Source organism: Xylocopa sonorina, chromosome 1 (assembly GCF_050948175.1).
Source record: "Xylocopa sonorina isolate GNS202 chromosome 1, iyXylSono1_principal, whole genome shotgun sequence".
NCBI classification, from domain to species: domain Eukaryota; kingdom Metazoa; phylum Arthropoda; class Insecta; order Hymenoptera; family Apidae; genus Xylocopa; species Xylocopa sonorina.
Genome location: NC_135193.1, coordinates 16,176,138 through 16,188,755, shown reverse-complemented (window position 1 = coordinate 16,188,755; position 12,618 = coordinate 16,176,138). Strand labels below are relative to the sequence as shown.

The following is a 12,618-nucleotide window of genomic DNA, read 5'->3' as shown; positions in this document are numbered from 1 at the left end:
TCTCTTTCTATCGCGGTTCTCCGCGTTCCTCTGGCGAAGAGGAACCACAGGATCGATACACCGGACCGTGGAACACGCATGCGAAGATCAGGATATGGGTGGAGCCGTTTCGTACGGCCATTTTGCGGTCTACGCCATTCGTTTCGACACCGGGCGAGTCCTTCCTCGCGTGTCCTTTCTCCCAGCCGCTTCTTCTTCCTTCCTCTCCGTCGTTGCCTGACGAAATTATGCCGGATTTCGCAACGACCACGCGCCACTGGAAATATAATTGCAACGTCAAGACGGCGCGCCTGGTTTTCTATTTGCTTATTCTTTCATCCGAAGTATGCAGGATGATTGCTTTTACGCGAGGCGGCTAGAAAAAGTTGCCTACGTCCGAGCACGTCCGCGGTGTTTCTTTCTTTTCTCTCTCTCTCCTTCTCTCCTTCGCTTGCGTTTCTCCACCGCCGTTTATTTTTTCCACGTCGAACGAACTGGCGAGGAAAACCGTGAGGACTTAGAGAACGACGATCGAGCCGTCGATTAAGCCGATTGCGAATTACGCGAGTGACGATCATTAACTGTCCCGCGGTGTTTGTTCTTCGTTTCCAGGACGAGCGTCAGCCGAGTCTCCCTCGTAAAATTCCGCGGCCTGTAATTATCGCCCGGCGCTTTCCTAGCCGGCTGATTTACGCGCAGCCATTCTTCCCTCGGTCCCCTTGCTCTCTCGTCCACGAGTTCGCGATAATTTACCGCTCTGCCGAGTCGTCCGAATATCGACGACGATCGCCAACGATTTTTTCGCGAGCATCACAGCTGAACTTTCCCCAGGACTAAAGTGTACAGCAGGACGATTCGTAAAGCTACGGTGGAGCGATTCACCGACGATTCCGCGGGACGGCTCCTCGCGGCACAGGCACGAGGAATGGCTCGCAGCGTTCGTTTCTCGGTATCGCCGTTGCAGATACTTTCTCCTATCCCGCGATTAGCAATCGGGGATATCCAAAAGTCATTAAACTCCATGAGAACCTGTATCTCTTTTTATTTGCCCGGCGGTTGTCCTACGAGCGCTTGGCTGCGATTCATCTCCCGTCAAAACGTTCGCGAGCGACGCGCGTATGTGACTTTCTCTGCGAAACCTTCGAGCACCGCGAGCACTTAATTGTTCTCCGATCGGTACGCGCCGGCAGAAGGTTGGTTTACGGCCATTGGGAATTAACAGCGGGTAATAATAATCACGCGCGAGCGAACTACGTGGAACGATCATAGGCAGATGCGGACGCGAGGAAAAGAATTCTTGGTAGCCGGGGAATACGTTGGGAAAGTGTGCAGAAAACGTCGAGCAGGACTGCAGCGGGACGTAGCCGCGGAGAAAAGAATTCCCGCGAACGAGAGTGTTCGCTCGACGGTATTACGAAATTCATTCCACGCGGTTTGTTCGCGACTAAGGATAATCCTGGCGTGCCATCGAAAAGCCCGGTGCGCCTATCGTCCTGTGTGTGCCACTGAATGCAGCCGGGTCGCATTGCAGCTGCACCCACGAGTCACACATCCTTCGTCGCGTCGCTCCTTTCTCCTCCTTTACCTCTTCCACTTCTTCTTCTTCTTCTTCTTCTTCCTCTTCTTCTTCTTCTCGATCGTGTCACGGCGCAGAAGGTACCCTTCCCACTTCTTTATTCCACCAGCGCCTGGGCTGCTCGCGCGCACACACGCGTGTACCGACCCGGGTACGTGTGGATACGCGCGGTGCACGCCGAGAGAGCAAAGGAGAGTGCTCCGGCCGGAGCTAAGCCGGTCTCACGGTAGTTCTTCGGGGTCAGAGAGCGATATACACTACCTACCTACCTATCAGCCTGTTCGCTGCTCGAGCCTGCGTGTCGCAAGCGCAAGCCTCGCCGCGCGTTCTCCTTCTCTCTCGCCTCCCTCGCGGCGGTCCGCGTCGAAGCTTCTCTTTCACCTCGACTCGACACCCTAAACCCGCACTCTAACCCGAACCGCGCGAAATCGCGCCTGCTCTCTAGGTATATATATTTATATAAACACACACACACACACACACACCACTCGCGCGAGGCGTCTCTCGACACGGGCTTTGTATTCTTATTGGGCCCCGCGGTATAGGTAGTAGGCGCAGGGAGCCAGCCTTTTATCGGGAGAGGTCAATCCACCGGGAACGTATCTAATCTTTCCAGGGTATCTGGACAATTTGTTTCCAGCCTTCGCTTTCCTGGTCCTGCTTTCACGGATCCGTGATTCGAGCCGCGTTTATTCTCTCCTCCGTGGCGCTCGATTCCTGCACCTTCCACAGGATTGCACGCCGGCTGCGAGGATCGCGTAGAGACGCGAACAGTCTCGAACCCGTCGAATCGGCTCGTACGCTGTCGGAGTTGGCGTGCACACACGATCCTGCGGGTGTATATCGAAAGTCCGCCGACAGACGCCTAGATCGTTCCGAGTTATCGTTTCGATGAGAGATTGCACGGTGAAATCTTCCCGCAGGAGTTCGCATTCCACGGATGGATATTTGATAGAATGATTAGCACATCGTGTATTTTAGCTGTTTTTCTCTTTGATTGGCTTCTCTGCCGCCACCGTGAAGGTTACCGTGCTCGGCGAGTTACGAAGCAGATGATAATTCGATCCCCCTCCACGGTGAATGGGCCGCTAATAACCTCTCGAGAGCGACGATAAATAAAGGTATCGGCCCCTGAGGTGGAACGATCGGCTGTAATCGCGACGGGGAGACGACTCTCGGGTACCCGCGACTCGGGTTTTCGCAGTCGTAATCCTAATTACGATGTCATCAATCTTTCGTTAAATTAAACGAAAGAGAAAGCTGCGCCGGCTGCATACGTTGGACCAGTTTTAGAGTGTTCGTTAGTTGGAAACTTTCAAATTAACTTATCGCTCGATTCGTCGATCCTATGATGGATTCGAGACTCCCGTACTGGCTCGAGGTGACAGAGAATCTTGCTAGATTAATTGGATGAGATATTCTCTTTCTCTCGATTCGAGGCGTTTGGGATTAGCTCGTCTATTTATCACGCGGCGCGAAATAAAATCTTCCGCCTTTTCGAGAACCGGGTAAAAATGGAGATTGTCTCGCCTTAATAGTGAAAGTGCTAAACAAGTTCCCTGGGGCGTTTTGAATACCTTACGGTTGTGAAAAATTAGCACTCGACTTGGTCGATGGCACGGTGGACCAATCGGCTGCATATCTTTTCGTTTCCATGGTAAAAAAAAAAAAAAAAAAGAAAGAACACGCGTCTCGAATTTCTACGTGATTTCTGAACGTTAAACACGATCGAGGTAATCGTGCTTCGTCAAAATCAATCTCTAACGCCTTGCGAGACTCGTACGCGCCGTTTACCATTTCAGCAGCTATCGATCCGTTAACATAAGTCAGCCACCGTGGTATCGATGACATTCCACGACGTCGAAAAATCGCTGGTAATAGAGATTTATAGAGAAAAGGTTCGCGGCAAGTAGGTGTAACGTACGATCGGCACGGTAGCCAAAAGGAACGAGCGAAGAACGGATCGGCACACGACTGTCTCCGCTCGGCAGTGAAAGGGTTAATTACGAGCGTCCAACCGGAGGGACGCTCGACTCGTGTGGGCGAGCCGATGCGAGCTTTAAATCGAAGATATCTCGTTGCACGATTATGTGTCGCGTACGGCTGCAAGACACGATCGGGTCCTACTTTCTCTCGCGCACGCACGCTCGCTCACCCACCTCGCCGGTTGCTGACGTTGTTGTAAACCGTGGCTAAGGCTCGAGACGCGTCGATTGATCGGCAATATCGACGATAGTCTCGAGGCTCGAAGGTAACGTAACAACGAAGAAAACTCTCGATGCGTCTATTAATACGACTCCTCTCTATCTCTCCTCTCCCCCCTCGACGCTTTATCTTTTAACGGCTGCGGTTTTCCTCGTAAACGTCGCGTTAGAAAGAAGCGTACCGTCGCGATGAATTATTCATGAAGGATATCAATTATCCCGGCGATGCATAAAATGAAAACTCCCGGCCGGACGACCGCCGCAATTAGGCCGTGCTCTCGTGGAATTTAATGCGTACCTGTGACGGGTGCGTTCGTTGGGTGGCACGTATTACCAGTGACGTCAGCGTTCCCTCTCGTCGAGAGCGAACAGAACAGAACGGATCGGAAAACTGGGTCGTTTCGTCGACGGAGGAGAAATAAAACAGAAACCGCGCGAAATCTCGCGACCGATATTCTCGACGAAATGACGAAACGCGGAACGATCGAAGGCTCTCGATGGAATCCAACGAACGATCTGCCTTTCGCGAGTCCCAGATGGCCACGATCCCTCAATACGATCTGATCCGTTCGAATTAGCGCGTTAATTACCCGCGTTTCGAACCCACCGGCGAAAAAGCGAACGCGCGAGGAAGGGAACGGTCGAGAAGGAACGAGCGGTTAATCGACGAGAGGAAACCGCGTTGGAACGGCGAGCAAGCGGCGGTGTGCGCGGCTCTGGTGCACGTGGTGGCACGTGGAGAGGCGTGGTTCGTGGGAGGGCCGTTGTGTACCGGTGTAATCCACTTGGCACACGCTGCTCGGCTAACCCTACTCTTTCTCGTCCGTTCGCCACCCTACCTCTCTTGCTACCTCTGCCTTTACCCTGCCTACGATGCAGCTCTCTGTCGGTGTTCGCGTTTGTTCAAGTTAAATCGAGTCCTTCCGTGCACGTGCACGCGGCTCAGGTGCAGCCTGTTTCCTCTAGTATGCGCACCCGTAGGTGGGATCGGGTCCCACTCGCGCCTATCCGCCGCGGATTCGCTGATCCCCGCTGTCTGATAGGGTTCATTGTTTTGGCCCGAGCTGTCTTAATTGGCGGAGCAACCACCTTGCACGCGGGTCACAACTGGGGGAGAGAAAAGGTTCAGGTTGTAGGAGAGAGAGAGAGAGAGAGAGAGAGAGAGAGAGAGAGAGGGGGAGAAAGCGTTTAGAAGTTTTCGTTTAGGTAATGACAGACTTCTGCTCGATCGATCTGGCAGCGTTTAGATTTATGGCTTTGCAGATTCGATGCTAGCTGGGTTTGCATAGATAGCATCGCGAGACTCTTGTATGCATCTGATCTTAATTCAGTGTAACAATGTTGCTATTGTACGTAATCGTGTACTCGCACCCCCTCTCTCTTTCTCTGTCTGATTAATCTCCGTTATGACGGAATCGTTTACGAGCTGAGAACAGTATGTTTTACGGCGTGAAAACCGCCGGGCGGTCCCCTCCCGTGATAGCCATCGAGGAATTGAATCGAATCGCCGGCTTGGGTGACCGTGACTATCTATCGGTTCGCATCTACGCGCCAAAGGGGTTGCAGGAGTGGTGAAAGAGTCGAACGCATCTGTTTGTAGTGTACATCTTACCGTGTACTGCTATCGATTCGTTGTCTCTCGTATTAAATACTTATAAAATCGATTGCATTTCTTCGTGTCAAAGAAAAGAACAAAAAAAATCGTACAGTATCGCATATCACGAGCAGAAATCAAGGAGACGAAGACAAAAACGCTCGCCTCGTTGGCGGAAACATAGTCATCCCCCGGGCGTTGGGGGTAATATCGTGTAATAATAATCGCGCCAAGAGGGAGACGCCTGCTATCTGTATAGAAAGGGCTACGGTAGTATTTTAAATGCCAATGATTTCATGTCTCCCTAGGGTGTCGTGGGTACCTTATATAGCTCGAAACGCCGACGTCGAGGACCTCAGTCGGCGTCGAGAATTCGACGACTGATAAGTCGGCCTCCAGACAGAGTGTCAACGAGTCCGAAAGTTGGGGGCAAGATCGAGCGAGAAAATCAGGAACCAGTGAAAGTGGTTCCCGGATTCCGTCGGCTGCCAGGCCATCCTTGGCCTGGTGGTCGAAATTCACCCGTGCTTCTCGGAATCAAGCCACGCGGGGCGTCGTTCGGGTTCCCGCGCTTTTAAAACTCGCAGAGATGATCACCATGGACTCCAGCCACTCTCACTGTCGCAGATATTGTACGTAAACGGTCGAGAACGAACCGTTCGCGTCCGTCGCGCGCGGTTTCGAGACAAAAGAGAGAAGGCACCGATCACGGTATCCTCGTCGGATGGAAATAGTCCGACGCGTCCGATTCAACGCGTCGTTGCGCCTGCATATACGTGTCAGAAAAGTTTCGTTCCTCGTCCCTCTTTGTTCCGTCGCGGACAATAAACGCGGTTAGTTTTAGATCGAGAACTTTTCCTCCTCCGTGCTCCTCTCGACGATATTCTCGACAGAGGCCATACGCGAGCGCGATTTCGTTCGAGGAACCGAGGAGAAAGCCGGGTTGTATCTCGATGGAATTGGTGCGAATCGTACCTCGAGATTGGTTCAATAGATTGGATCATTGGGAACGAGGATACGCCAAAGACGATCGAACGTTTAACGGGACAGCAGGTTGAGGGTGCGTTTGCGTTCTGTTGCAGGGCAACTGCACTCGCCGAACGGCGACAGCGATAACAGCAACGGTAGCCAGCGCGCGGTGGCTATCACGCGGAACGACGTAGAGCAACAGCAACAGCCACACCGCCAGCGGCAGCAACGACAGACGGCAGCTACCGTTCCGGTTCTCGCCTGCACGAATCAGTCTACAACCACGACAACCACCGCGTTCACGGTAGCGTCAAGTATGCTTCTTCTACAGACACAGGTAATTTATACAGCTTCCGAGTTCGCGTCGTACTCTCCCCTTTATTCTTTATTATTAAGCGCAATCGGGTCAGCGACGGACCTTTTTGCGTGACATTATTCTCGACGCCGCACGATAATCGATCGCGAATCGCCTCCCGTTACGCCTCCAAAATTTTTCATCCTCCCACCCCGTAGCATTTTAACCAGCCGTTTAGCGTCGCGCGTATCGCGGACCAGAAACCTTAAAGCCGGACTTCGTCTTTACGTAATTTATTTCCCATTGTATCGCTCCTTTTTCCGTTGGTAATAATAAATCAGCTTGGCCGCGAGGTGAAAACAACACGCTCCTAAGCGCGATCGGAATTTACGCGCGAACGTCGCCTGGCGTAGCTATATAACCAGTAATTATCGAATCCCGTAGTTAGTGGGGCGTTCGAGCTCGCGGAACTTTCACTATCCCGCTATCTTATCTGTCCCCGTGGTGGCTTCGAACTCCTCGCGTCTAGGCCCGACCCGCAACAAGATCTCTCGCCCTCCTACGTCCCAGCGTTCTTGATCGTCATCTGCATTCGCTTATCGCGCACCATCTGCATTCCTGCCCACGTACCCGGATCTCTCCGAGTGTCGTCCTACCTGTTTCTATCCCTTCCCCCGCGCGCACATTTCCCGTCCGCTGGAAAGCCTTTTCGCGAGAATCGTCCCGAGGATCGTCGCGCGTGTAATTAAACGGGCAACAATCGGTTTAATCGGTCGTTGGTACGAAGCACGGCGATCCTCTCGCGAGGCGAACGACACGCAACGGCCGCGCGCGACCACGCTTCGCATGGGATCGCGTAATTGCTTGTAGGAAGCTGCGAGTGGCGAACGAAAGGGTGCTCGACCGCGTTCAGCAGGAGGCTGTTTAGAAGGTAGTAGTAGTCTTGGTTATGGCAGGCCGCGACTTCGATCGCTGGTCCTCCAGGGACCGATGAACGAAATGTCAACCGAGAACCGGAACCAGCCTGGCAAATTGAATATCCCAACCCCTCATCCTACCGTCCTCCGCCCTGATATCCTCCTGTTGTCGCCTCGCCAGACGTTTTTCTCCGTCCCTATGCCTCGTTTCTCTCGTTGATCGTTCCGTGAGTTAGATTTCTTGTTAAACAAATAGTTGTTGTCATTAGTCGTTCCTTTTTCCTGTTAATTTCCGGTCAATTGATTCTTGCTAGGGCGTCGAGAATCGAGCTCCTCGCTTTTACGCGAAATGTCAGTTGATATTCATGTCGGTTATCGTGGGACGCGAATTATTTATAACAATACATAGGGGGAAGGGGGGCAGAGTTATAATTCGAGAGATTGTTGTACCGATGTTGAGTAACGAAGCGGTGGCACGACGATTGGAGTGACGTGGGACGAGCACGGATTCCAGATGAGTACAATGACTTTGGATTTGATAGAAGGGTCTTGCTCGATTCGATTTAACGGAAAAATCTTCCCGGGGCTGTCCGAGCGGCAAGTTATAGGCAGCACGCGATACAAGAGCCGGCTTCGCCAATTCCTCTCTCCGACATCCTCACTGCGCACCTCAACTATACATCGATGTCTCGACACGGCTCGCGATTGTGGTCGAACAATGTTACCGCCTTGCAGTCGAGTGCTTCGATTTGCCGCTCGCACGACTCTCTTGGCGTTGCCTGGGTTCGCGGGAACAGTAAAAAAAAAAAAAAAGTGAATAGTCGTCTTCTCGTTCAAACCAGTGTTCGATTGAACTCCGTTACCGTAATTTCGTTTACCAGAGAACCGGAGAATTCTCCGTGGTCTCGACGCGTTCCACTGTTCGCGGCTTCAACGTCTGCCAAGTAGAATATCAACGCATCGTTACGTCTTGTGGATATAACATAGTAGTCTGTTAATAAAAACTTCGTCGAAGCTGTAGCTCGCTGTTGCGAATGATCCGTACGGAATTCTATGGGAATTTTCCAGAGCCCCTTCGGATGTAGCACTCTGGCGGATTTGTTGAGCGCTTCGTACACAGATTCCGCGGATGCAGGGAGCCTACCGGAAGAGCTGGACCCGTTTCCGGAACTGCAGCTAGGCAACCCGCAAGGCGTGCCCACGGCCGACGAGTCGGCCCAGGCACAGCAGACGGTGCATCACCAGCAGGCACCGCAACCGCCCCCAACCGCAGCGCCTCTGCCCGAAGACGTCCAGGCGGACTCGCTCAGGTATGGTTCATTGTTTTCAACCTGCATTTCACCTTTCACAGATACGATCTCCGAGATCCGACCGGCGTGATAAGGAATAAATCATAGCTGACTTCTACGAATCAGCCTGTTCTCTCTCCGGGCACGTCGAGATTGCACGTTTCGCGCCGCGACTTAACGATCATCCTCGGTAGCAGGGGCAAAAAATCGTGTTTAACATTTCGTTCGAGCCGACCTCTCTCCATTGACATTTAATTCTGATATGTCTGACGCAGTTCAACACCCTTGCCCAGCTTCCAAGAGACGTACACGGTGCAACGGTACACCAGACAGGAACTCCTTGGCATCAAAATGGACGAGACGGAATGTTACGACAACACGGTGTATCCCTGCGCCACTGGTCACTACTCGACCGAGTTCTCGCCAAGCCTGCCCTACCACGATCACCAGCAACAGCCGCAGCAACAGCACCACCACCATCATCCCCAGCAGCAGCAGCCAGCGCCGCCGCCACCGCCTCAGCAGCAACACCATCATCATCACCAGGGTTACTTCGCGGCGGAGACGGCACAGACGCCGACCACGGCGGTCCCGTCGCCGTCGAACCATCGACAGGACACGCCGTACGGTGCCACGGTCAGCGTGCCACCGATGGTCTACGGTCCGCCGCCGACCATCGCCGCCGGTGCCACCGCCGTCGCACCGGCGGACATTTATCCAAGCGTCGAGAACGTCGTCGTGGGGACGCCACGGCCACGGAGGGCATCGCTGCCCACGCAGAGGTCTGAGTCTGCGAGGTAATAAATAATGAACCTTCGTTTTTATATCAGAGAATATTGATTTTCGTGTTAATTATTAGTTGTTTCCTGTCTGGTTTTTTATGAAACGATTCAGAGGTCAAAGTCTGAGCAGTTTTTCTTTTTTTTTTTTCTTCTTTATATTTTATACTTCTTGACTCCTCGATAACGATCGATTTATCGAACACGAAAGGCTGAACGGTGTTGTTTTACTCCTGTCAAGTCGGGAGGAGTTAATTTTGATTGACAATCGATTTCTTTGCCAAATTTTTTACACTGAAGAGAGAAATATACACGACCTGTTGAAGTTTGTGAATTTTAATCGAACATGCCCTTTGCGTTGACACAGTAGCGGAAGTACAGAATCACCGAAGGCACGCGGCGGAAGCGGGGGTACCGGCAGTTCCGTCAGCTCTCCGTCGTCCGGAAGCGGAACCAGTAACGAGCGCGCACCACCGAGTCCTAGCCAACTGTGCGCCGTTTGCGGCGACACAGCGGCCTGCCAGCACTACGGTGTGCGTACCTGCGAGGGTTGCAAGGGATTCTTCAAGAGGACGGTGCAGAAGGGCTCGAAATACGTGTGTCTGGCAGAGAAGGCTTGCCCCGTCGACAAACGCAGGCGGAATCGTTGCCAATTTTGTCGCTTCCAGAAGTGCCTGATGGTCGGCATGGTGAAAGAAGTGAGTGACGAGAGCTGAAGTATCTATTTCTAAATCTTTGATCGATAAACTCGAGATCGTGAGAATAATTCGGAAAAATCGAGAGGATTAATTTTACGAAAGACGATAGGGTACGTGTGCGAGGGAGACTATGAGTGTGATGTTCGATTCGCAGGTGGTCAGGACGGATTCGTTGAAGGGCCGCAGGGGTAGATTACCATCGAAACCAAAATCCCCGCAAGAATCACCACCAAGTTCACCAGTTTCCCTGATCACAGCTTTGGTACGCGCCCATCTGGACACGACGCCTGACCAGGCGACATTAGACTACTCTCAGTATCGACAGCCGAGTCCTGGCGATCCGCCTATCACAGAGGCAGAAAAGACTCAGCAATTCTACAATCTTCTCACCACATCCATCGACGTGATCAGAACGTTCGCTGATAAAATACCCGGGTTCACGGACTTGGTACGAGAAGATCAGGTTCGTAAGCTTGTCCATCGACGATGCCCGACATGAATAATATCTGACACGCAGCTACGCGCGAGTTACGTTCCATTTGTTTATCAAACGCGTGTACCAACGCGTCCAGACAATATCTATAAGGGAAGCTTTTATTAAAGAGATCGATAGCTTGTACATTTTCTAAAAGGTCAATCCTGACGAGTCTACGACATGTCTAATCGACGGTCTGATTGGCCTGATGTCTATAGTTGCTAGACTCGAGCCACCGATGAAAATAACATTTTCTCGCCGCTCGAGTTCGCTCTCTCTAACCGCTAGAAACTGATCAGAATTCGGTCGTCTAACGTACCCTTTCGTGGTCTCTGCTCCCACGTAGGAGTTACTTTTCCAGTCGGCGAGCCTGGAGCTTTTCGTTCTTCGGCTAGCGTACCGCACGAAACCCGAGGACACCAAGCTGACATTCTGCAACGGCGTCGTTCTGGCGTTGGAACAGTGTCAGCGTAGCTTCGGCGACTGGCTCCACAGTATCCTCGAGTTCAGCAAAGCCCTTCACATTCTCGACGTAGACACCAGCGCTTTCGCTTGCCTCTGCGCTCTCACCCTCGTAACCGGTAAGTTTCCACCCGCCTTCTTCGATCCCGTCTAAAACTCTGCCTCTCTAATTTCGGCTCGCTCGCAGTTCCGCGTTTCGTTCGTTGAACGACTCGCCATTAAGCACGGCCGTCTGCCGGAATAAATAATTCATCGAGCGAGCAGTCAGTTATCGATACTGACGACGAAAAGAAACCGCGATCGTTCACGACCGTAGCACGCGATACGTCGACGCGATTTTCCTCGCGCGCGTTCCACGTGCGTGCTCCTTTTTCGGTTGTTTCCGATTGCACGCAACACCGTATACAGCTCCCTTCCGATTAGATTGGCCGGCGAATCTGGCGATCCGGTAATTCCCCGGCACGAACTTTGTCCTTTCGAGCCACTCTGTCCACCAATCGCCGCAGAAAGCACGACAGATTGATAACAGAAGAAAAGATAGAAAAACGCGTCTGTTTTCTCTGCCTGACGTTACAGCTAGGTACGGCCTGAAGGAGCCCCATCGCATGGAGCAGCTGCAGTCGAAAATAATCTCCTCCCTGCGCGATCACGTCACCTATAACGCCGAGGCGCAAAGGAAAGCGCACTACCTGTCCCGTTTGCTAGGTAAACTACCGGAACTGAGGAGTCTCTCGGTGCAAGGGCTCCAGCGTATCTTTTACCTGAAACTGGAGGACCTGGTCCCGGTGCCGCCCATGATCGAGACGATGTTCGTCGGTAGTATACCGTTCTAATCGCCCAGTCGAGCCCAAGCCCCGCGGCTCTGATCGTCGTCTAGGACAATTCACTCACCCTCTGAGATCTTGTGCGGTTACGTACTACTATACATACTCCATTAAGTTTCCTTAGTTTCTTATCCGTATACGTAGATTTAACTATCCTGTTGCGTGTACCCTCACGGATGGTTTTGCACACGAGTGTATATGGGGGCGCGTGTGAATCATCGTGCACCGCGAGAGTCGGCCGGTGAGATTTGCGTTTCCGTCCATCGATGCCCGACTCTTAACGTTTGTTTGAATGTTTCTAGCGAACAATGGCGTAGCGTGCGTGCGAGATCGAGTGCCGTGCCAGCGAGTGTCGGGGCGAGTGCACGCGCGAGTGGACGGAGCCGAGACGAGGAGCGGTGTGACGGTAAATTTTAAGACAAAGTTCCCTGAGTGCGTGTACGGATGCGAGAAAGACGAGCGAATGAACGGGGCGCGTGTCTTCGTGATGTGTCAATGCGTCGGTGGGGCAGACGTGACTGCTCGCGCTGACGACTGTTACTATCGTTACTACTATT

General features: G+C 52.5%; 1 protein-coding gene across 4 annotated transcripts in view; it reads left to right on the top strand.

Annotated features, from left to right (window-relative positions):
• The window catches only part of Hr38 (Hormone receptor-like in 38), a 33,572-nt gene extending 21,333 nt beyond the window's left edge, over positions 1 to 12,239 (top strand). For 3 of the 4 annotated variants that reach the window (XM_076909115.1, XM_076909109.1, XM_076909118.1), the window contains exons 2-8: positions 6,436 to 6,659; positions 8,603 to 8,844; positions 9,099 to 9,620; positions 9,970 to 10,300; positions 10,455 to 10,763; positions 11,122 to 11,356; positions 11,814 to 12,239. In XM_076909115.1, coding sequence (XP_076765230.1) covers positions 6,436 to 6,659; positions 8,603 to 8,844; positions 9,099 to 9,620; positions 9,970 to 10,300; positions 10,455 to 10,763; positions 11,122 to 11,356; positions 11,814 to 12,070 — 2,120 coding nt within the window. In that variant the 3' untranslated portion in view covers positions 12,071 to 12,239. The remainder of the gene's footprint in view (positions 1 to 6,435; positions 6,660 to 8,602; positions 8,845 to 9,098; positions 9,621 to 9,969; positions 10,301 to 10,454; positions 10,764 to 11,121; positions 11,357 to 11,813) is intronic. The other variant, XM_076909112.1, reaches the window with a different exon arrangement.
• Positions 12,240 to 12,618: the final 379 nt, after the last annotated feature.